At 50.3% G+C, this 25,356-nt stretch overlaps 1 protein-coding gene across 1 annotated transcript in view; it reads left to right on the top strand.

The window, feature by feature from the left end:
- Positions 1 to 25,356, top strand: part of LOC124803464 (spore wall protein 2-like) — a gene marked incomplete at its 3' end in the record, with an annotated part of 67,604 nt that overhangs the window by 10,423 nt on the left and 31,825 nt on the right. Inside the window, exon 2 of the mRNA XM_047264654.1 lies at positions 7,060 to 8,263. Coding sequence (XP_047120610.1) covers positions 7,060 to 8,263 — 1,204 coding nt within the window. The remainder of the gene's footprint in view (positions 1 to 7,059; positions 8,264 to 25,356) is intronic.

The raw sequence follows: 25,356 nt of genomic DNA on the forward strand, positions 1-25,356 counted from the left end.
GAAGGGCTACTACTGCAGTGGATGACTGCTACCTACGGATTGTGGCTTTCAGGAATCCTGACAGCAACGCCACCATGTTGAATAATGCTTTTCGTGCCAGGGAGAAGTAAAGCCTCCAGTCGACCTTACTAAGCTGCCATTTGGTTGTACATGTAGTTGGGGTAGGAGTCAGCAAACGAACAGCAGATGGGAAATGATCGCTTCAGTATGTGTCAGACATAATGGATCACTCTAAGATGGGCATGCTGGGCAGACCAGAAGAGTAGGTCCAAATGATAACAGGTTTGTGAGGAGTCTGTAAGGAACATCGGTGCTCCTATGTTCAGGCAGAAGGTTGATTAAGAAGGTCAGCCAAGAGGGCACCTCTGACAGGTTGTAGGAGAACCCCAAAGGGGGTTAAAGTCACCGAGCAGCAGAAATAGGGGAGGTAGCTGACCCATAAGCTGGAGGAAGTCTGCCCTGGTGACATCACGCGATTGAAGGATATAAATGGTACAGAGGGAAAGTCAGGTGGGGAAGGAAAAGGTGAACTGCAACAGTTTGAAGATGGATAATTAGGGAGATTCGTTGACTCATTATCATCCTCGATATGGGGCATGACTTCCCATGAGATTGAATGCCATCACCTCGGCTGCCAAGTGCCAACCTTTAAAGATTCACTGCAACAGGGCGAAGAGTCTTGAGGGTCCTTCTCCATGTGATGTACAGAGGCGTCAGCATTTTCTCTGTCGATCTGTGGTTTCCAGGGCAGAAAAACTGTTGGCTGTGCGCACCAGCGACATGGAGGCAGGTCAGGCGAGTGTGTAATGTGGTGACACCATTGAAAAGGATCTCTGGATCGGCGAAGGAGGAGAGCGTTTGCATTTGTTTGACCTTTCCAGTTGGCAGAGGAGAACATGTTTGTTGGCTGGAGGGACATAGAAAGTCTTCGAGGGAGTATTCATTCTTTCCTTTGCAGCCTGTCAGTTGTGGAGCAGGTTACTGCCCTGGAAGTCCAATTTGGTGGCTTATTGCACAGCTCGACAAGCAGATGGCGATGACGCCATGGCACTGGGCGATCTTACAACCACAGTGCTGACATTGAGGTCTAATGTTTGCATGGCTGTGCCCATCAAGTAGCAAGAACAGTACTTTAAGTGTGTGATGGTATAATGCAAGGTTTGCGACTGGCCAATAACTTGAGTGACCAGGAAAGGCAGTTTCCTTTAAACATGTCTCCTGCACAGTCCGTTCATCGAGATACATGGGACACACTCGAGGTGATATGGTCGCCATTGCAGTTGATACTGTGGGAAGAAAGGGCAGACAATCTCCCTCATGCCCATTCCTGCACAGGTTACACATTCGAGTGTTTTTTTTGTGGTTTTAGGGCGCACAACTTCAATGGTCATTAGCGCCCGGACTACTCTTAGACTGCACCGCGGGGCACAAGTTAACAACAACGAAAAGGGAAAACACGATAAAAGACAGACTGACAGGCATAGGATTAAAAAACAGCATCATCAAATGTCCTTAGCGAGGTTTGTCAGATTGATAAAACGAAGAACACGAGCAGCTGCTCGTGTGTCATCCGCTAAAATGGCATCGAAAGTACTTGGCAGGTTAAGATCTAGGCGCAGTGTGTTAAAATCTGGACAGGACATTAAAATGTGTAACCGTCAGCAAGTGCCCACATGGGCAGAACGGCGCCGGCGCAGCCGTCAGCAGATGGTGATGGCTGAACCGGCAGTGTCCAATTCTTAACCGGGCCAAAACTACCTCCTCCCGCCGAGAAGGGCGTGAGGAGGACGTCCAAGCCACGGGAAGAGGTTTTAAGGCCCGAAGCTTGTTGTCTGTAAGTGCAGCCCAATCGGCATGCCACAGCGATAAAATGCGCCGACAAATGACCCTGCTAAAATCGGACGAAGGGACACAACAAGAAGCTGTCCGAGGCTGGAGGACCGCAGCCTTGGCCGCGGCATCTGCAGCTTCGTTCCCAGGGATATCGACATGGCCAGGAACCCACATAAAGCTAACCGGCGTACCGACGTCCACCAGCTGCTGAAGAGAGCGTTGGATCCGGTGTACGAAAGGGTGAACCGGGTACGGATCACTGAGGCTCTGGATGGCGCTCAGGGAATCTGAGCAGAGGACATAAGCAGAATGTCGGTGGCGGCAGATGTAAAGAACAGCCTGGTAGAGGGCAAAGAGCTCAGCTGTGAAGACCGAACAATGGCCATGGAGCCGGTATTGGAAACTTTGTGCCCCGACAATAAAGGAACACCCGACCCCGTCATTGGTCTTAGAGCCATCTGTATAAATGAAAGTCATGTCGACGAACTTCGAACGAAGTTCCAAAAAACGGGAGTGGTAGACCGAACCGGGGGTGACCTCTTTTGGGAGCGAGCTGAGGTCGAGGTGAACGCGGACCTGAGCCTGGAGCCAAGGTGGCGTGCGGCTCTCGCCCACTCGAAAGGTTGCAGGGAGTGAAAAATTAAGGTGTTGAAGGAGGCGACGAAAACGAACTCCAGGGGGAAGCAGGGCAGAGACATACAACCCGTATTGACGGTCAAGAGAGTCGTCAAAAAAGGAACGATAAGACGGATGGTCGGGCATTGACAGTAGCCGACAGGCATACCGACAAAGCAGTATATCGCGCCGGTAGGTGAGTGGCAATTCGCCAGCGTCAGCATGAAGACACTCTATGGGACTGGTATAAAATGCTCCGATCGCAAGTCGTAAACCCCGATGTTGTATGGAGTTGAGGCGGCGTAAGATGGATGGCCGTGCAGAGGAGTATACGAAGCTCCCATAATCCAGCTGGGAGCGGACGATCGACCGATATAGACGAAGTAGGACGGTTCGATCCGCTCCCCACGACAGACCACTGAGAACACGGAGGACATTTAAAGAACGGGTACAACGGGCGGCCAAATATGACACATGTGGAGACCAGCTAAGTTTCCCGTCAAATGTAAGGCCTAAAAATTTGGTTGTCTCCACGATTGGGAGAGCAACGGGACCGAGTCGTAAGGACGGTGGGAGAAACTCTTTGTAGCGCCAGAAGTTAATACAGACCGTCTTCTCGGCAGAAAAACGGAAGCCATTGGCGACACTCCAGGAGTAAAGACGGTCAAGAGAACGCTGAAGACAGCGCTCCAGGACACGTGTACACTGGGCGCTGCAATAGATGGTAAAATCGTCCACGAAAAGGGAGCCTGATACATCAGCTGGGAGGCAATCCATTATTGGATTGATCGCGATGGCGAAGAGAGCGACGCGTAAAACTGAGCCCTGTGGCACCCCATTCTCCTGGCGAAAGGTGTCGGACAGGACAGAACCCACACGTACCCTGAACTGTCGATCCATTAAAAAGGAACGAATAAAAAGAGGGAGGCGACCGCGAAGGCCCCATGTATGCATGGTGCGGAGAATGCCCGCCTTCCAACAGGTGTCGTAAGCCTTCTCCAAATCAAAGAACACAGCCGCGGTCGGGCGCTTCCGCAAGAAGTTATTCATAATGAAGGTCGACAAGGTAACCAGATGGTCAACAGCAGAGCGGCGCCTACGAAATCCACATTGTACATTGGTAAGTAGGCGTCGAGACTCGAGCAGCCAAACCAATCGAGAGTTAACCATTCGCTCCATCACTTTACAGACACAGCTGGTAAGCGAGATAGGTCGATAACTGGAAGGCAAGTGCTTGTCCTTCCCCGGCTTAGGAATCGGGACAACAATAGACTCGCGCCAGCATGCGGGAACATGTCCCTCAATCCAGATGCGATTGTATGTACGAAGAAGAAAACCTTTACCCGCAGGAGAAAGGTTCTTCAGCATCTGAATATGAATAGAATCTGGCCCTGGAGCAGAGGACCGTGACCGGCCAAGTGCGTTTTCGAGTTCCCGCATGGTGAATGGGGCATTAGAACTTTCACAATTCGAGGAGCGGAAGTTAGGTGGCCTAGCCTCCTCTGCCTGTTTGCGGGGGAGGAAGGCAGGGTGGTAATGAGCGGAGCTCGAAACCTCTGCGAAAAAGCGGCCGAAGGCATTGGAGACAGCCTCAGGGGCCACAAGGACGTCATTCGCGACCTTCAAGCCAGAAACTGGTGTGTGGACCTTAGTGCCAGATAGCCGGCGCAGGCTACCCCAGACAACAGAAGAAGGAGTAAAACTGTTGAAGGTGCTCGTGAAAGCAGCCCAGCTGGCTTTCTTGCTTTCTTTGATAATACGACGACACTGAGCACGTAATCGTTTATAATTGATACAATTCGCCACTGTAGGGTGGCGTTTAAATGTGCGTAAAGCACGACGACGAGCACGTAAAGCGTCTCTACATGCTGCGGTCCACCAGGGGACCGGTACGCGACGTGGAGAAGGAGGGTGAGGGATGGAATATTCAGCAGCAGCGAGAATGACTTCCGTGAGGTGTGCGACCTGACGATCGCAGCTTGTAAAGGTTTGATCCTGAAAGGTCGCCCTGGAAGAGAAGAGCCCCCAGTCTGCCTTGGAGATGGTCCAATTAGAGAAGCACGGAGAGGGGGTATGCTGCAGGAGATGGATAACACACGGGAAGTGGTCGCTCGAATATGTATCAGAAAGTGCATACCACTCAAACCGGCGTGCAAGTTGGGGAGTACATATAGAGAGGTCTAAATGGGAATAGGTGTGAGATGTGTCCGAAAGAAAAGTAGGGGCGCCAGTATTGAGGCAGACAAGACCGAGCTGGTTGAAAAGGTCTGCTAACAAGGAGCCCCTCGGGCAGGATGCTGGAGAGCCCCAAAGGGGATGGTGGGCATTGAAGTCTCCAGTTAACAAAAATGGTGCAGGTAGCTGAGCAATAAGTTGCATCACGTCTGCCCTGGTAACGGCAGATGACGATGGAGTGTAAACGGTACAAAAGGAAAACGTAAAAGTGGGGAGAGTAATGCGGATGGCAACTGCCTGCAGGCCGGTGTGCAACGTGATGGGATCGTAGTATATATCATCCCGGACCAGCAACATAACCCCTCCATGAGCTGGGATACCTACCACAGGGGGTAGGTCAAAACGCACAGAGGTGTAGTGTGCCAAGGCAATTTGATCGCATGGGCGTAGCTTCGTTTCCTGGAGGGCTACGACGAGCGGACGATGCAAGCGGAGCAGCAACTTCAAGTCCTCTCGGTTGGAGCGAATGCTGCGAATATTCCAGTTAATAAGTGCCATCGTAAGAAAAGGAAGATGAGAGAAGGGGTCACCTCGAAGGCCGCTTAGGGCCTGGCTTCGAGCGAGCACTGCCGCCGCTATCAGGAGGCGGACAGTCATCGTCCATGGGGTCTATAGGGTCATCGGCCATCTCGGGAGGATGGCCGGGAGGGGGAGCTTCCTCCGCCGGTGAACGGCCAGATGTACGGCTACCAGCGGTGCGGCCAGGCGAAACGGATGACGGCCTGGGACGGCAACCGCTGGGTGGCGCAGGAGAAGAAAGGCGCCGCGGCGGAGAAGGAGAACTGTGCTTCCTATGCGCCTTTTTAGAAGGACGTTTGGTGGAAGTACCAGTCGAAGGCTGGGAGGTCGAGGGACGGAGGAAGTCTGCACGGGATGGTTCCTTCTTGAAGGCCCGTGCATCTGACTTCGGGGTCTTCGACTGAACAGAAGCTGAGGAAGTGGCTGGTGTCTTTGGGGTGATGGGAGGAAGAGGAGACGTCGACCGAGCGATCTTAGCACTGGCCGAACGGACGACCGTGGTGCTGAAGGTCAGATCGCATGTCTGGATTGCTACCTCCCGGGTAGTCCGAGGAGAGGCGAGGACAGTGCTGTATTTCCCCGCTGGGAGCAGCGTGGGCTTCCTACTAGCCAATAGCTTGCGAGCAGCCGAGGTGGACACTTTCTCTTTGACTCGAATTTCCTGGATACAGCGTTCTTCCTTATAGACAGGACAGTCGCGGGAGGATGCGGCATGGTCACCCTGACAGTTCACACAACGAGGAGACGGAGGTGGACAGTCACCCTCATGGGCATCCCTGCCACAAGTGACACATTTAGCCGCATTGGAGCAAGACTGTCGAGTGTGATTGAAACGCTGACACTGGTAGCAGCGCGTAGGTGTCGGGACATAGGGGCGAACAGAAATAACCTCGTAGCCCGCCTTGATGCGCGATGGCAGCTTAACACTATCGAAGGTTAAGAAAAGTGTCCGGGTCAGTACAAGGTCATTGTTGACCTTTTTCATGACCCGATTGACAGCCGTCACGCCCTGCTCAGCGAGGAAAGATTGAAGCTCCTCGTCAGTCAATCCGTCGAGAGAGCTACTATAGACTACACCACGAGACGAATTCAAAGTGCGGTGGGCCTCCACCCGGACAGGGAACGTGTACAGGAGTGTGGCCCGAAGCAGTTTTTGTGCCTGAAAGGCACTCTCAGTTTCTAGTAATAAGGTACCGTTACGCAACCTGGTACAAGATTTGACAGATCCGGCTATGGCATCTACGCCCTTCTGGATAACGAAAGGGTTGACAGAGGAAAAATCCTTTCCGTCCTCAGATCGAGAAACTACGAGGAACTGTGGGGCAGGCGGTAGTACTTTTGTCACTGTTGGCTGGTCACGTTTCCGTTTGTGGGTCGAAGTCGAAAGCGATGGAGTAGAATCCATTGCGGAGGAATCCCCCATGATTGCCAGCGTCTCCGATGGTGCGCTCCTTCCTTGTGGGGACCCTCTCAGAGGGCACTCCCGCCTTAGGTGAATGTTTACACCTCAGGTCACACCTCCCGAGAAACAGACGGAGGGACCAATTGGCATGGTCAGAAGGTATCAGCTCAGGCAATCACCCCTCCCCGGGCCTGGCCTTTACCAGGGGGTACGCGCGTGCCTTACATGTCTACCCAGGGCGGGGACTTACGCGTTACCCCATCACCGGCTACGCGTGCGAACGCGTGGGTCGGCCTTCAGACACGCACAGGGAGGAAGGAAGAAGAGGAAAATGAAGAGAAAGGGAGAAAGAGGACAGACTGTCTCAAACGGCAAGGAGGAGAAGGCAAGGAGGAGAAGGCAAGGAGGAGAAGGCAAGGAGGAGAAGGCAAGGAGGAGAAGGCAAGGAGGAGAAGGCAAGGAGGAGAAGGCAAGGAGGAGAAGGCAAGGAGGAGAAGGCAAGGAGGAGAAGGCAAGGAGGAGAAGGCAAGGAGGAGAAGGCAAGGAGGAGAAGGCAAGGAGGAGAAGGCAAGGAGGAGAAGGCAAGGAGGAGAAGGCAAGGAGGAGAAGGCAAGGAGGAGAAGGCAAGGAGGAGAAGGCAAGGAGGAGAAGGCAAGGAGGAGAAGGCAAGGAGGAGAAGGCAAGGAGGAGAAGGCAAGGAGGAGAAGGCAAGGAGGAGAAGGCAAGGAGGAGAAGGCAAGGAGGAGAAGGCAAGGAGGAGAAGGCAAGGAGGAGAAGGCAAGGAGGAGAAGGCAAGGAGGAGAAGGCAAGGAGGAGAAGGCAAGGAGGAGAAGGCAAGGAGGAGAAGGCAAGGAGGAGAAGGCAAGGAGGAGAAGGCAAGGAGGAGAAGGCAAGGAGGAGAAGGCAAGGAGGAGAAGGCAAGGAGGAGAAGGCAAGGAGGAGAAGGCAAGGAGGAGAAGGCAAGGAGGAGAAGGCAAGGAGGAGAAGGCAAGGAGGAGAAGGCAAGGAGGAGAAGGCAAGGAGGAGAAGGCAAGGAGGAGAAGGCAAGGAGGAGAAGGCAAGGAGGAGAAGGCAAGGAGGAGAAGGCAAGGAGGAGAAGGCAAGGAGGAGAAGGCAAGGAGGAGAAGGCAAGGAGGAGAAGGCAAGGAGGAGAAGGCAAGGAGGAGAAGGCAAGGAGGAGAAGGCAAGGAGGAGAAGGCAAGGAGGAGAAGGCAAGGAGGAGAAGGCAAGGAGGAGAAGGCAAGGAGGAGAAGGCAAGGAGGAGAAGGCAAGGAGGAGAAGGCAAGGAGGAGAAGGCAAGGAGGAGAAGGCAAGGAGGAGAAGGCAAGGAGGAGAAGGCAAGGAGGAGAAGGCAAGGAGGAGAAGGCAAGGAGGAGAAGGCAAGGAGGAGAAGGCAAGGAGGAGAAGGCAAGGAGGAGAAGGCAAGGAGGAGAAGGCAAGGAGGAGAAGGCAAGGAGGAGAAGGCAAGGAGGAGAAGGCAAGGAGGAGAAGGCAAGGAGGAGAAGGCAAGGAGGAGAAGGCAAGGAGGAGAAGGCAAGGAGGAGAAGGCAAGGAGGAGAAGGCAAGGAGGAGAAGGCAAGGAGGAGAAGGCAAGGAGGAGAAGGCAAGGAGAAGGCAAGGAGAAGGCAAGGAGAAGGCAAGGAGAAGTCAAGGGAAAGAGTAAGGAAGACAGTGAGGTGGAGAAGAGGAAAGAAAGGAACCAACAAAAGGAAGGAAGAAACGAGAAGTGAAAATCCAAAAAGACCACAATTATAGGTCGTGGAACCGTCCGTTTCCGGACGCAGGCGCTAACTACCCCCGTGATGGGGATGGACTCCTTTTAGTCGCCTCGTACGACAGGCAGGAATACCTCGGGCCTGTTCTAACCCCCGGACCCGCAGGGGGGACTTTCGAGTGTGGTTGAAATGACACTGGTAGCAGATCAGTTTCAGAATGTATGGTCGAACTGTTGTAATTTCATAGACTGCTTTGATCTTTGACAGAAGCACCACTACGAAAAGTGAGAGTGTGTGTGGGCACTAAGGCTGCGTCTACCTTTCTCATCACCCGATCGACAACCTGATCGGAAAGGTATGTTGGGATTTCTGCCTTTGTCAGACTATCGAGCAGCTTATTTTAAGGAGGAGATTACCGTTTAACGTCCCGTCGACAACGAGGTCATTAGAGACGGAGCACAAGCTCGGCTTAAGGAAGGATGGGGGAAGGAAATAAGCCGTGCCCTTTCTAAGGAACTTTCCTGGCATTTGCCTGAAGCGATTTAGGGAATCACGGAAAACCTAAATCAGGATGGCCAGACGCGGGATTAAACCGTCGTCCTCCCGAATGTGAGTCCAGTGTGCTAACCACTGCGCCACCTCGCTCGGTCCTATTTTAAGTAACAGTTTTATGGGCTTCGATATTAACAGAATAGCCATGGAAAAGCAAAGCTGCAAGCAGTTGTGCTTTAGAATCATAAGTAGTCTCCAACGACGAGGTGCCATTGCGTAAAGGAGAGCAGGATTCCACAGAGCCAGCAATTGCATCAACACCTTCCTGAAGAAGAAACGGATTTACGGTTGCGAAGGACTGATTCTTCAGTACAAGACACCATGAGGAACTGTGATGCAATTTTGAGAGTCTTTGAATCCAGAGCTTCATTCCATTTATGGCTGGTAGACGTGGACAGCGAAATTTATGACTGGCTCAGAGCAAGAAAATCCCCACTATTGGCAGCGTCTCCGATGGTGCCATCCTTCCAAGTGTACCCCCCACCCCCCATAGACGGCCTCACCTGGCTTAGGTGGTTGATCACACATCACACCTCCCGAACATCTGACAGAGGGACCGATCGGCAATTTGGGGACGTTGCAGCGCAGGCAGTCACCCCTCCCTGGGCCTAGCGTGTACCAGGGGTTATGTGCGAACCCTACCGGTCCCCCAGGGTGGGAATTACGAGTTACCCAGTCTCCTGTTACGCGTCAGAGACGTGGGACGGCCTTCAGCAGCACAGGGAGGAAGGGAAAGAGGAGTGCCAAACGCCGAAGCGAAGGAAGGATGGGAGAAGGTGAACGAGGGAGAGACTTATGTCAGCTGCTTATAGTCCCGAAAAAACTCGGGAAAACGCCCTAGACGTATTCCCGAAGGGAGGGGGTAGGAATAGCGAGAGGACAGACATGCAGCACGGAAGGTAAAAGATGCTGCACTGGCTGGGACTCCACGATGGCCAAGCACGAACTCGCCAAAGAGCAGCAAGCCCCCCTGGGTGGAGGGTTGAACTGACTGTCGTCTAGCCCATACTGGGGGGGCAGCACTGTGCCATCACTATACACTGGCAGTCTCGGACCGTTCACAGACATCTGCCCCACGCAGGAGCAGCGGAGGCTGCGTGGCAGCACACGCAGGTGTTTTAACTGACACTCTGGATTGGGAGGCGGAGGTGGTGCCTCTCTGAAGAGAGGCTAGCCACATGCGGGCGTGCCCTGGAAACTGTCTTACGTCAGTAGCCCGTCGCCGCACAATCGGCAATCGTTATCGATGGGCAGAGTGTTCTGTTGCAGACACCAAATTTAGTTACTTTGAACGCCACGTACCGCTACAGACTCCAACTCCGGCATATCGTGGCCAGTGGACGAGGATGCCCCTGCCCCATCTGCCGAGGTCAACGATGACATGCTCGTCGTCGTCGTATCGTCGTCGTCAGCGGCGATGGCTGCTGCGCCTGCCTCGGCAACCATTTGCGGCGGCTGGGCCTCCCCCTGCAAGTAAAAACACATGTAAACTCCATTTTCCCTCAAACTCTTCGGCGGTTGCACTACAGAGCAACCAGCTGACACATGCCGACACCAGGATACGGTAGTGAACGCAGTTAGTGAGGGTTACAGCCTATACACATTGTTACTCAACCCGTAGACTGAGCAACCTATGAACAAAACCAAGGCAAATTTGGAAACAGTTCACAGACAGGAATTATGTTTCTTGATATGCACTTTTGTCAGACAGACTTCGAAGGAAAATGGATCCCTATGGGCCGTGTCTTGAAAACAGTTTAATATCAACAAAAAAAGCACGACAGTGAAGTTCAGAATGTATCAGGTGAAGCTCAGCGAATTACAATAGCAAATGTAAAGTAGATAGGCTACCATTAATGTAGCGAAATAGCTGACAATGGTTTAAGCATGGAGGGATGTAAGCTGCAATAGCAAGAAAACTTCTGAAAATAAATGTGTTAAATAGAAATTTAAACTTTATAAGCATTTTCGGAAAGTTTATACGAGTGTGTCTTCGTGGACAAAAAATAAGGGGTACCAGGAGACTAGATCCTTTATAAATGATTAAAAAGAATAACAGGGACTTCAGGAATCGATATGGCAATGAAATTATGTTTTCCTCCTCATCTTTCAACTGGACTAATTTTTGTTTGAAGGATCGAAATTCGAGATCATTAATCTATTCCATATGAGTCAGGACGAGGAAAGTGTTCAGGAACCTTTTTCGTTTTGTTTTACGGTGCAAACGCAACCGACGTCATAAGCACCCATGTCATAACCATAGAATAATTCGATAAACTTTAAAGCGACTACACACAGAAGGCAGAAACGAGTCGTTTCTGCCAGGAAAGGTAGCAGGATAGGAAAATGACTGATGCTGTCGCAAAAGTGTGTTGCAATGTCTTCTGTAACGGCCAGTGGATCAATACACAGAGCAGCCTGTAGGATAAGAACCTGGACAATGTCACTGGCGGTAAGTCTGCCACAGTTGGGCAGACCTGCAATGAAGAGGCGTATGTCCCAAGGAAGGAAACGTAGCACTGCCAGCATTCCTTTTTACTCTGCTTTAAGCAGGTAGGGAGCCTTAGCACAGAGGTGCTTAAAAACGATAGAGTTGGTCTGTGAAAGGCGTCATTTAAATCGTTGCAGCATCCATAGGCAGTCCTGGATAGCGACTTTTATGACCTTAGTCCACCAGTGTACCAGCCGACGACAGGACCAGTAGATAGGGGACAGCACTGCCAGCGGTATGCAGGAGTGGCAGAGAACCACATCAATGCAGTCAGAGGTGTAAGTGCACAGCATACGTATATAAAGACTGAATGGTTCTATTGAATTCCTAACGTGAGGACCTGTCTGCACGACGACGGCAGGGAATGGTACAATCACTGGAATGTGGTCACTGGAACGAAGATCTTCATGGGGTGACGAATATAGGGAATCCACGAGAGCAAGGGAGGATATAGTGAGATTGATGGTAGGAAACTTGTCATAAGCCAGGCTGAAGTGGGTAGGGGAATGGTCATTGAGGAGACGAAGCGTGTAATTTGGTCTATTAGAAGACCCCTACATGTCTAAGCAGCACTGCCCCAGAGCGAGTGGTGTGCATTGTAGTCCCTGAGGTGGTGGTGCAGGGGCAGGAGTTGTGTATTAAGGTAGGCAGATGAACGTAAGGAAGTGGCCTACCTGGAAGGAGGTAGACATTGGAAGTGTTGATTCCTGGGGTCGTTTGCGCTCTTATCGTTATTGTTTACAGGTTGATATGAAGTGGGATCCAATCACTAATGACATCGGTGCAAACCAAAATGCAGACTGCTCCAGGAACTACCCCAGTGCCAGCACAGTTCTGATGCACTACCCAATAACCACGAAACAGTTATCACAGATGTGTGTTTCTTTAAGAGCAAGACAGAAAACGCAATAACAGGAAGAAAGTTTTATTTCCCGTAGATAATGCTTTGCAATTCCACTGGATTGTCAGGTGGTTAGAGTACAGATTACACATGTAGAAACAACCATGCCATCAGGCCAGTGGTTGTAACCGATGAGGGGGAAATCCATAGATAACTTATCAGACTCACGCTGCGAAGGGGGACATTTATGAAACTTTTTCATTACCCAATGGTTTGCAGTGAAACCCTTATGAGAGGGATCATTTTGGATTTCTCCCTCTGACATACCATCAACCAGCCAAGTGTAAATAACATCATGTGAAGAATTCAGCACTTGATGGGCATCAACAAGAACAGGCTAGCTGTAAATTAGCTAAACTGAACCATTGCTGGGTTATAAAATCACAGTTGGTCTCCGGAGCGAAAGTCTGATTACAAGGTCAAGAGCAATGTTTCATAGGACTTGCAATTCCATCAACATCTTCCCGAATAATGAACGGATTAACTTTAGCAATGGATTGATCTTCAATACATGACACCATGAGGGACTTAAGTGCAGCTGGGACATTGTCTCTAGCCTTCTGTTTACATTTAGTAGACAGATTGTGACTGGCTCTCTGCAAGAAAACCCCACAATTTCCAGCATCTCTGATGGTGTGCTGCTTCCAACTGCCGACCCCTCCATGAGGGGAGGGGGGAGTCGCGCCGAGTCGCCTGACAGAGGTACCAACTGGCAATTTGGGAAGATTACAGCTCAAGCAATCGCCCTTTCCTTGGCATGGCCTGTACCAGAGGGTACGTACAAAGTGCACCTGTCGTCCCACAGCTGGTTAAGTGTCACACAATCACCTACTATGGGCCAAACGCATGGGATGACGTTCAGGAGCGAACAGGGAGGCAGAAGGTTAGGTTAGGTTAGTGTTTTTTAACGTCCCGTCGACAACGATGTCATTAGAGACGGAGCACAAGCTCGGGTTAGGGAAGGCTGGGGAAGGAAATCGGCCGTGCCCTTTCAAAGGAACCATCCCGGCATTTGCCTGAAACGATTTAGGGAAATCACGGAAAACCTAAATCAGGATGGCTGGAGACGGGATTGAACCGTCGTCCTCCCGAAAGCGAGTCCAGTGTGCTAACCACTGCGCCACCTCGCTCGGTGGAGGCAGAAGAAACAAACCTCAAACGCCGAAACGGATGAAGCGTAAGAAACTGAGAAAAAATTAAGATGCCAAGCTATCTAAACTGCAGAATACATTCACAAAAATATCCAGGACAGGTTTCCCAAGAGAACGGAAAAAGAATAAGATAGACATGCAGCATAGAAAGTGAAGCGGTGCTGCAAAGATTGGGGATTCGTGGTGGCCAGGCACAAACTCAGCAAAGGGTTATGAGGCCCCCCTGCTGGTGGGGTTCTTCAAGGGAGGACAGTAAAGACATTCTGATTAACCCAATTTCAACGGAATAGGAGAATGAAACCGAAGTATAGAAAGGAGCAGGGGTGAGAGCAGTATGAGTGTGGAAGTGGTTGGTTTGTTTGTGCGATTAAAGGGACCAGACTGCAACGGTCATCAGTCCCTTTTTCCAAAAAATTGAAACCACCCAAAGACAATAAAAAAGAACAGCAGGAAAGACGTCAGACGACATGGAACAAGAAAGACTCCAACAGAGATCAGACAAAACAAATTAAAACACAGTGACGGTGGTTAGCCGACCATAGAGAAAAAAAGAGGAAAAGCCAACCACCAAGAACACATTAAAAACTCAGTTTAATATCAGAGGCTAAAAGCCAGAATCAACACTAAAAAACAAACACTCAGATTAAACGATAAAAACCCCCTGCCCGAACAAAACGCAAAACTAAGTCCACCATGGCAGAGTCATCTAGTAAAAGGGCAGGGAGCGTATCAAGCAGCGCAAATGTCTGCCTGAGCACAGTTAAAAGCGGACTAGTTAATAAAATGTGCACCACCGTCAAAACCGCCCCACAGCGACAGAGAGACGGGTCCTCATGACGCAATAAATAACTGAGACAGGCGGGTGTGACCAATGCGGAGCCAACAAAGAACAACTGAATCTCTGCGAGTGGCTCGCATGGATGACTGCCACACACGCGTCGTCGCCTTGAGAGAACGGAGTTTGTTTGGCGTGGGCGGATTGCGTCATTCAGTGTCCCAAAGCGAGAGAACTTTGCGGGGGAAGACTGCCCGCAAATCAGTCTCCGGGAGGCCAATGTCCAGGGTGGGTTCACTGGTGGCCTGTTTGGCCAGGCGGTCAACACGTTCATTGCCCAGGATGCCGACGTGACCGGGGGTCCACACAAAAACCACAGAGCGGCCGCAACGCGCAAGAGTATGCAGGGACTCATGGATAGCCATCACCAGACGAGAACGTGGAAAACACTTGTCGGGAGCTCGTAAACCGCTCAGGGAATCGCTACAGATAACGAAGGACTCACCTGAGCAGGAGCGGATATACTCTAGGGCACGAAAGATGGCCACCAGCTCAGCAGTGTAAACACTGCAGCCATCCGGCAAGGAACGTTGTTTATAATGGTCCCCTAGAATTAGCGCATACCTGACACGACCAGCAACCATCGAGCCGTCAGTGTAAACTCCAGAGCCCTGATACGTGGCCAGGATGGAATACAAGTGGCATGAGAAGGCCTCCGGAGGGACTGAGTCCTTCGGACTCAGTGCCAAATCGAGCCGAAGGCAAGGGCGAGGCACACACCATGGGGGCGTGCGCAGAGCTGCCCGGAAAGGAGGTGGAACTGGGAAAATCCCAAGCCAAGAGAGGAGCTCTGACGCGTACGGCGATCGGACAACCTGACCTGGGCCGACGGTCTGGCAGATGGACGACTGACTGCGGGAACAGGACACGGTAATTTGGATGCCCAGGCAAGCTAAAAACATGGGCAGCATAAGCCACCAGTAAATGTTGGCGCCTCAGTCGCAGTGGAGGGACACCTGCCTCAACAAGGATTCTGTCCACAGGGCTGGTGTGGAAGGCACCAGTGGCAAGTCGGATCCCGCTTTGTAGTATTGGGTCCAGCACCCGCAACGCATATGGGGATGCTGAGCCATAAGCCAGGCTCCCATAATCCAGACGGGACTGGATTAACGCCTGGTAGAGCCGCAACAGGGTAGATTGGTCGGCGCCCCAGCGGGTGTGGCTCAAGCATCTCAGAGCGTTTAGATGCCGCCAACACGCCTGTTTAAGCTGCCGGATATGAGGCAGCCAAGTCAACCAGGCATCGAAAACCACCCCCAAAAACCTGTGTGATTCCACCACTGAAAGAAGTTCGCCAGCAAGATAAAGCCGCGGCTCCGGGTGGACAGTACGTCGCCGGCAGAAATGCATAACGCGGGTCTTGGCAGCCGAAAACTGAAAACCATGCGCTACACCCCAAGACTGCGCCTTGCGGATTGCGCCCTGTAGCTGACGTTCAGCAGCTGCAATGCCACTAGAGCTATAGTAAAGGCAGAAGTCGTCAGCATACAGGGAAGCGGAGACAGAATTTCCCACGGCCGCAGCGAGCCCATTAATGGCTATTAAAAACAGGGAGACACTTAAAACAGAACCCTGTGGCACACCGGTCTCCTGGACGTGGGAGGAACTATATGAGGCTGCGACTTGCACACGGAAGGTACGATACGACAGAAAATTGCGGATAAAAATCGGCAGAGGACCCCGAAGACCCCATCCATGAAGCGTAGAAAGGATGTGATAACGCCATGTCGTATCGTATGCCTTCCGCATGTCGAAAAAGACAGCGACCAGGTGCCGACGGCGAGCAAAGGCAGTACGGATGGCCGACTCCAGGCTCGCCAGATTGTCGGTGGCGGAGCGGCCTTTACGGAACCCACCCTGAGATGGAGCCAGAAGGCCCCGAGACTCCAGTACCCAATTCAAGCGCCAGCTCACCATCCGTTCAAGCAACTTGCTAAGAACGTTGGTGAGGGTAGCTACGTTGGGACGGTAACTATCCACCTCCAGAGGGTTCTTTCCAGGTTTCAAAACAGGGATGACAATGCTCTCCCACCATTGCGACAGAAACTCCCCTCGACCCAAAGACGGTTGTAAAGGTCGAGGAGGCGTCGCTGGCAGTCCACTGAAAGGTGTTTCAGCATCTGACAGTGGATGCCATCTGGCCCAGGAGCGGTATCAGGGCAAGCGGCTAGGGCACTGCGAAATTCCCACTCACTGAATGGAGCATTGTATGATTCTGGGTGGTGGGTGCGAAACGAAAGGCTCCGACGTTCCATCCGCTCTTTAATGGAGTGGAGGGCCTGGGGTAATTCACAGAAGCGGAACTCCTAGCAAAATGCTCTGCTAAGCGGTTTGCAATGACGTCGGAGTCAGTACAAACTGCTCCATGCAGTGAGGGCACAGGGACACTGTCGGGGGTCCGATAGCCGTAGACGCGTCGTATTTTGGCCCAGACCTGCGATGGAGAGACACAGAGGCCAATGGTGGACACATACCGCTCCCAGCACTCCTTTCCTTGGCGGATAAGGAGGCGGGCCCGCGCACGCAGCCGTTTGAAGGCGATAAGGTGGTCTATGGATGGATGTCGCTTGTGACGCTGGAGAGCCCGCCAGCGATCTTTCATCGCTTCAGCGATCTCAGGCGACCACCAAGGCACAGAAGAACGGGGAATGGCAGATTCGGCGGCAGTAACGATGCCGGTAGTGACCGATTGAATCACCGCATCAATGTCATCACTTGGGAGAGGCTCAATAGCGGCAGTGGAGGAAAACAAGTCCCAGTCAGCCTTATTCATAGCCCATCTGCTGGGACGCCAAGAAGAGTGACGTGGTGGCAGTGACAGAAAGATCGGAAAGTGGTCACTGCCACACAAGTCGTTATGCACACTCCATTGGACAGACGGTGAGAGGCGAGGGCTACAGATCGAAAGGTCGATGGAGTACGTGCCATGCGCCACACTGAAGTGTGTGAAGGAACCATCATTTAGAAGTGAAAGATCTAGCTGTGCCAATAAATGCTCAATGGTGGCGCCTCGACCTGTTGCCACTGACCCACCCCACAGAGGGTTATGGGCGTTGAAGTCGCCCAGTAACAAGAAAGGTTACGGCAATTGGGCTAGCAGCGCAGCCAGCTCAAGCTGCGTGACATCACCGTCTGGTGGAAGGTAAAGACTGCAGACGGTAATAGCCTGTGGCGTCCACACCCTAACAGCGACAGCCTCTAAAGCTGTTTGTAGAGGGACAGACTCGCTGTGAAGAGAGTTAAGGACATAGATGCAGACGCCACCAGACACCCTTTCATAAGCTGCTCGGTTCTTATAATAACCCCGATAGCCTCGAAGGGCGGGGGTTCGCATTGCTGGAAGTCAAGTTTCCTGAAGAGCAATGCAGAAGAAAGGGTGAAGGCTGATAAGTTGCCGGAGCTCAGCTAGATGGTGGAAGGAACCGCTGCAGTTCCACTGGAGGATGGTATTTTCTATGTCTGAAAGGCATGACGGGACTGGGAAGGCAGATTACGCCGATGGAGCACCTGTGCAAATGCTATCCATTGCGTCCGAGGGACCGGCGAGATCGAGGTCCTCAGTGGACGCCAGAATCTCCACCTCGTCCTCAGAGGCAGAGCATGTAGGAAGCGGTGGGACAGGTGCCACCGCATGATCGTTGGTCTTGGGGACTTTTCTTTTTCTGCTTGTCGCGCTGTGCCTTCGGTGGTTCAGGCTTCATGGGCTTCACTGGGTCAGTCTCAGGGACAGACGACGACCGTGAGGCCCTACGACCAGGGACTGGTGGTTGTTTCAGCCACTTGCGGGTGTCCACTTTTCCACCGGTCGGAACTTGCAAAGGGAGGTCCCCAAGGAATCCCTTCCTGGCGAGAGTAGCCGAAGAAATCTTACGCTTCTCCAGCTGGGAAGGGGGAACTGATGTCCCCGATGGTTGGGAGGGTGTTGCTCCTGAAGAAGATGGAGCAGGAGCAACAGGGTGTGAAGTGCCCCCCACAATCAAGGGGGCTGTTGGATTCTGATCAATCATAGAACCAACTGTACAGGATGACACAGAGGGAAGAACCGTCGTTGCAGCAGTGGCGTAATTTGACGTCATTGGCACAGGATGGAGCCTCTCGTATTTCCACCTAGCCTCAGAGTAGGTCAGGTGGTCCAGGGTTTTATATTCCATTATCTTCCGTTCTTTCTGGAATATCCTACAGTCCGGTGAGCAGGGCAAATGGTGTTCTCCGCAGTTAACACAGATTGGAGGTGGAGCACATGGAGTATTGGGATGCGAAGGACGTCCACAAACTCGACGTGTGATGCCGAAAGTACAGCAGGATGACATGTGCCCAAACTTCCAGCATTTGAAACACTGCATCGGAGGAGGGATATATGGCTTCACATCACCTTGACCCTTTCGGGTAAAACATCACCTTCAAAGGCCAAGATGAAGGCAACGGTGGCTACCTGATTATCCCTCGGACCCCGATGGACGCGCTGGACGAAGTGAACACCCCGTCGTTCTAGATTAGCACATAGTTCATCGTCGGACTGCAGTAGAAGGTCCCTGTGGAATATAATACCCTGGACCATGTTTAAACTTTTATGGGGAGTGATGGTGACTGAAACATCCCCCAACTTGTCACAAGTGAGCAACCTCTGTGACTGGGCAGAGCATGCTGTTTTGATGAGAACCGACCCAGAGCGCATTTTGGACAGGCCCTCCACCTCCCCAAACTTGTCCTCTAAATGCTCCACAAAAAACTGAGGCTTTGTTTGCATAAAAGATTCACCATCAACCCACGTACAGACAAGGTACCGGGGTGAATAATCCCCACTGCCTTTAGCCATGCGTTCCTCCCATGGAGTGGCCAGGGAGGGAAATGATCTTTGATTCAATTGCTTGCCGTTGAGGTTAGACCTCGATCGCTTAGAGACTGCTGGTGGGGGCCCACCAGCGAGAGATGATGTACCACGCTTCATTGCAGGTCATCCGCCCTGATGCCACCCACTCCGACCAGGGGCTCTCCCCACGGGCGACACCCAGCCACAGCAAAGACCACCTGGCAGGATGGCCTTTGCCGGGAGTCTCGATGCCCCAGAGGGATAGGCATCTACTCCTCGGCATATGTGGGGAGGTAGCAGCTCAGGCATCAGCAGTGCGATCCCTGTGTAGTCGGGGGGCTACCACCAAGAGGGTACATGACAACCCCACCACGACGGACTGGCTACTGTGCTGGATGTCGGGTGTCGAAATATCCATGTACATCACGAGGGCAAAGATGGAAGTGCACAATGGAGGGAATGGATGCTACCCAGAACACGCTGCAGCCAATGTGGCCAGAAGCTTGGTGGAAGCCCAACTCCATGACAATATCGGGCGTGCCAGATCTTAGGGCAAGATGGATATATAATACACCACATAAGGCGTCCTTCCCCAAATGGTGCACATTAACAGAAAATTTTGAAAGATAGTGGTCAAACCCCTTAGGGGACCAACATATTAAGGCCGAAACGTTTGAGACTCCTTTTAGTCGCCTCTTACGACAGGCAGGAATACCGCGGGCCTATTCTAACCCCCGAACCCGCAGGGGGGAGTGTGGAAGTGGACGAGGAGTGTGTTGCCCTTCCCAAAAGGCAGCTGGAGGTTTTCAGGTGACATGTGATGGTAGAGAGACCCTCTGCACCTTATCAGCGTTTTCTCGCCATCCATTACCATCAAGCTAACAATGCAGATACTTTTTAAACTATCAGGAAAGAACCATGTCCAGGAGACACTAGACCAACGATAGATGTAAACAATGCACGAAATTGTAGAGGTGGGAATGTGAGGAGCACAGCTGGACCAGTGAGCCAAAGCAGCCAGGGGTCCGTGGGTTCGAGGCAGGCGACGGGCCACCGCCGCGACCCCTCAAGCGCCCGCCGAGGCCCATCCCATTACGAGGTAATCACGTTCCGTCAATTATGACTAGAAATGGTGGAATAGCTACTGATGAAGGTGAGGGAACGGAGGGGCTGCAACTGAAGTGCATACATTTTACTCGAAAAATTTGAACATCCCATTAGCAGGGAAGCAACGCTGCAATGTTAAAAAATCACAGCAATTGCTTAGTTACGTCAATCTGTGCTTCCTCTGTAGGCGCAGTTTAAACACGAGTAAATATTAGCGCCGTAATGTAAGTTACAGCTTCTCGATTTAGCGAACGAACGTTCTCTCAACGATTCTTTATTACTAATGCACAACACTGAAAAAGGAAATTTAAACTGAGCGTGGGTGATGCGTATCCAACTGTGGCGATTGCCTTTAACCTGTCTAAACATTTGGGACAGCATAGTTCAGGACGTGCTTTTTGAGATACACAATGAACTGCAGTCGCAGCATTTCAAGATGACTACCCGATGGAACAAATTAGGAAGCGGAAAATCCAGCAGGGTGGACAAGGTATGGTACGCAGGGCATTGCTGTGCTTAACTTTCAACGAAGGCATTGTAATTTCTGAAGCCTGCAAATTTCAGTGGTATTGCGACAAAACTTCCATGCACTGCAACGTGCCGTACAGACGTAGATAGTTTGCTTGAAAAGCTGCTGATTGTGAGGTCGTGGTCCGAGAAACTTTTTTCTGACGTCTCGTCCAGGACTGCGCTGGACATCCTCCGTCGAGTCTTGCCGACTGACCGGCTGGACGTCAAAGAGCGACAAATACTATAGAGAAACGGGCGTGGTAGAAGTAGCACGTGATGAGCAATGATAATCACTACTTTGATAGTTTATGCTTCAGGTTCGCTAGTCCGACTTCCTGCAAAGTGGATGCAACTACAAAGGACCTCTAACTTTGGTGTTTTCAGTGACTTCTGTCTATCTGGGGCATTGCTTTCAGGTGTTGTGAATGAAAAATTCAAAATAGTTATTGACAACCGTTGGCTGTACTACCTCCAGAATTTTCAAGCCTAAGTACATTTTTAACCTGTGTGTCATAAATAACAATAAATCTTATGGTTGGCAGTAGGACAAAAGCGGAAATTAGAAGAAAGCAATGTAGGAGCTAAAAAATGTTTTAATGCTATTTGGCTATTTGCTAATGGTACTGAGAAGGCACCTTCGAAATTCACTCACACCATAAACATTGCTAACAACTAATAAAAACTTTAATCATGTTAACTTCAGAAAAATTCAGAACGTACATCAACATAGCTGCACCAGTACTTTTATAGAGGTTGTGGAGGGCGATGAAGCACATCAAAAACTGACATCCACACCTTCTGATACTAATGTGGTTAGTTTAGATGATTTTTTCCCCCTTGTGGGACTATGTAACAAGCGTGAAAGTTATGCGCTACCTGCGGCACGGCGGCCGTGTCTCGGCTCTCACGAGACGGACCTGCCACGTCTCGGCCTTCGCGAGGCTGCTGCTCCTGAGCAGCTGGTGCTGCTGCCGCCGCCTCCTCTTCCCCCCTCGGACCACTCGGCTGTTCTTCCATTGTTGGCCTCACGCGGTTCTCTGCTGCGAAACAGCAAGCAGGCAAGTTAGCGTGTGCGGTCGTATCGAATTATTAGAATTTGCAGTAACTACAAACAAGGCTCAGGGTGAGAGGTGGAATAGGAGATGGACTGGTGATGGGAGGATGGGGGAGGGGGGGATGATGATTGGTGGGAGTGGACAGTTACAGGAGGATATTCTCAGAGGGCGAAGAGTACATTAGAACGTATATCTAATCCCTAAACGGATCTAACATGCGAAGTATTGCTTGGTTCGCTAGTCACATATATCTAAGATCACAAAAATACAGAAAATACAACAGCAAGGATATTTTTCGTTGGAGTAAAGTGACTTAATAATGCTTATTACCTACATGACACACTGCAACACGCTTCCCGAAGACTTTACAAGTATTCTCAGTATTTTATTCAGATAAGCCCTACAAAACAATGTGTTGCAATGACTTTCGCAAATTTAAAGTCATTTTTATATCTCACCTAAATTTAATACAGGATAGATAACGTCGTAATTCTGAGAGCCGGTAATTTGACCACACTACACACAAGACCAATTTAGACGGCGCATTTACACGCACATTCAGCCATCTGCTGAAGTACTTCCCGCTACCAGTTACGTGTGGGGTGCCAGAAAAATGTCTAAACGCCTGTGCGGGCGCTGAAATTAGTCTAAGCTTGTCCTCGCGATCCCTGCTGGAGCCTCATCGGCGGTTGCGGGTTGGGTCCTACATCACACTGGCCGGTTTGGCCGAGCGGTTCTAGGCGCTTCGGCCTGGAACCGCGTGACCGCTACGGTCGCAGGTTCGAATCCTGCCTCGGGCATGGAGGTGTGTGATGTCCTTAGGTTAGTTAGGTTTAAGTAGCTCTAACTTCTAGGTGACTGATGAACTCAGATGTTAAGTCGCATAGTGCTCAGAGCCATTTTTTGCTACATCACGAATGCTGGATCGCTGAATCTTAGTCCTGCTTATCATCGTTAACTTATATTTTTCAACACAAGTCATTGTTTCGTAAAGTAATATGATGACGTATTTGTATGAACTTTCAATTTCCAATGTTATTTCTACATCTAAATGATTACTCTGCAATTCACATTTAAGTGCTTGGCAGAGGGTTGATCGAAGCACAATCTTACTATCTCCACCATTCCACTCCAGAACAGCGCGCGGAAAAAACGAACACCTAAACCTTTCTGTTCGAGCTCTGATTTCTCTAATTTTGATGATCATTCATACCAATGTAGGTTGGGCTGAAAATATTTTCGCATTCGGAAGAGAAAGTTGGTGACTGCAATTTCGTAAATAGATCTCGCCGCGACGAAAAACGTCTTTGCTTTAATGACTTCCATCCCAACTCGCGTATAATATCTGCCACAGTCTCTCCCCTATTACGTGATAATACAAATCGAGCTGCCCTTTTTTTGCACCCTTTCGATGTCCTCCGTCAATCCCACCTGGTAAGGATCCCACACAGCGCAGCAATATTCTAACAGAGGACGAACGAGTGTAGTGTAAGCTGTCTCTTTAGTGGACGTGTTGCATCTTCTAAGTGTCCTGCCAATGTTACGCAACCTTTGGCTCGCCTTCCCCACAATATTATCTATGTGGTCTTTCCAATTGAAGTTGTTCGCAATTTTAACACCCAGGTACTTAGTTGAATTGACAGCCTTGAGAATTCTACTCTTTATCGAGTAATCGAATTCCAATGGATTTCTTTTGGAACACATGTGGATCACCTCACAGTTTTCGTCACTTAGCGTCAACTGCCACCTGCCACACCATACAGCAATCTTTTATAAATCGCTTTGCAACTGATACTGGTCTTCGGGTGACCTTACTAGACAGTAAATTACAGCATCATCTGCAAACAACCTAAGAGAACTGCTCAGATTGTCACCCAGGTCATTTATATAGATCAGGAACAGCAGAGATCCCAGGACGCTACCCTGGGGAACACCTGATATCAATTCAGTTTTACTCGATGATTTGCCGCCTATTACTACAAAATGCGACCTTCCTGACAGGAAATCACGAATCCAGTCACACAACTGAGACGATACCCCATAGGCCCGTAGCTTGATTATAAGTCGCTTGTGAGGAACGGTGTCAAAAGCTTTCCGGAAATCTAGAAATACGGAATCAACTTGAGATCCCTGTCGACAGCGGCCATTACTTCGTGCGAATAAAGAGCTAGCTGCGTTGCACGAGAACGATGTTTTCTGAAACCATGCTGATTACGTATCAATAGATCGTTCCCTTCGAGGTGATTCATAATGTTTGCATACAGTATATGCTCCAAAACCCCACTGCAGGCCGACGTCAATGATATAGGTCTGTAGTTCGATGGATTACTCTTACTACCCTTCTGAAACACTGGTGCGACCTGAGCAATTTTTCAATCTGCAGGTACAGATCTATCGGTGAGCGAACGATTGTATATGATTGCTAAATAGGGAGCTATTATATCAGCGTAATCTGAAAGGAACCTAATCGGTATACAATCTGGACCTGAAGACTTGCCCGTATCAAGGGATTTGAGTTGCTTCGCAACCCTCAAGGTATCTACTAAGAAACTCATGCTAGCAGCTGTTCGTGTTTCAAATTATGTTTATTTGGCTGTTTAGTAAGTATTTCAACAAATGTTACGGGACTTATTTGCAACGGAAAGCTAAAAAGTATCAAGCACTTTCAAACTTCCATATTGGATTGCTAATGAATAATTAATTGCTTCTCCTGAACACACTGGCTTTCGGAAAAATTTTCAACATGTAAATTCGCTCCGTTTTTCCTTAGAAACTCTAAAGATTCCTTGTGCATGCGGGAAAAATTCAGTCTTTCGACGTAGTATATGCTATTTTGTTTTCCCTGTGTCTGAAAAATATTCTGTAACTTGTTTAGTCGAAATCACATTTGACTTAATCGTCAGTTGCCCTCATCATATTGTGGAATATTGTAGCACATTGTATTACTGAGTGAAGTTATTTACTCCTTTATTTATCGATGTTTGACTTGAGTTTTCCAAGCCTGTCCCGCTTCCTTGAAACTTGCTTCTGCAGACTGAAGTGTCAAGGTGCAAACAAGTTCATGGTACTTTACCCGACTGCAGATATAAGGTGTTTAAGGAGTGTCACAGGCACACATTTTCATGGAAACTTTATGCGTTTAGTCTGCTTGTTGGTAGTTTTAAATATATTTATTGTGATAGTAAAACTGGCAAACAACCAAATAACATTGGAAATTCAATAATGTTGCCTTTTCATGACGGATGAAACGATGTGACCAATTTTGAAAAAGATACACAAGAATTGAGAGGGACTAATTTATTCAATGAGCGAGCTGTCACGGAACTTCAACGCCAACCACAGGACCGTGTTCAGATGGTGCTCAGGGTCGCAAAGCGCCGGCACATCACTGGCTTAGAAATTCTCTCCCGAGTTTATCCAAATCGTCTAAGTAGTAGGCCTCAGTCCTAATGGACAACTACACGTGTACCGAGTTTGAAGTAAATCCGTGATCCGAACGCAGTGACCTCTTGTGAGCTTACTATTAATACACTAGTAGGTCGTTAAGCTACATGAAACACGAACACCAAAGGTCCAACACTTCCCTGGCGCACACCCGAGGTTGCTTCTAGACCTGCCAATTCCT

Source organism: Schistocerca piceifrons, chromosome 6, assembly GCF_021461385.2.
Source record: "Schistocerca piceifrons isolate TAMUIC-IGC-003096 chromosome 6, iqSchPice1.1, whole genome shotgun sequence".
NCBI classification, from domain to species: Eukaryota; Metazoa; Arthropoda; class Insecta; order Orthoptera; family Acrididae; genus Schistocerca; species Schistocerca piceifrons.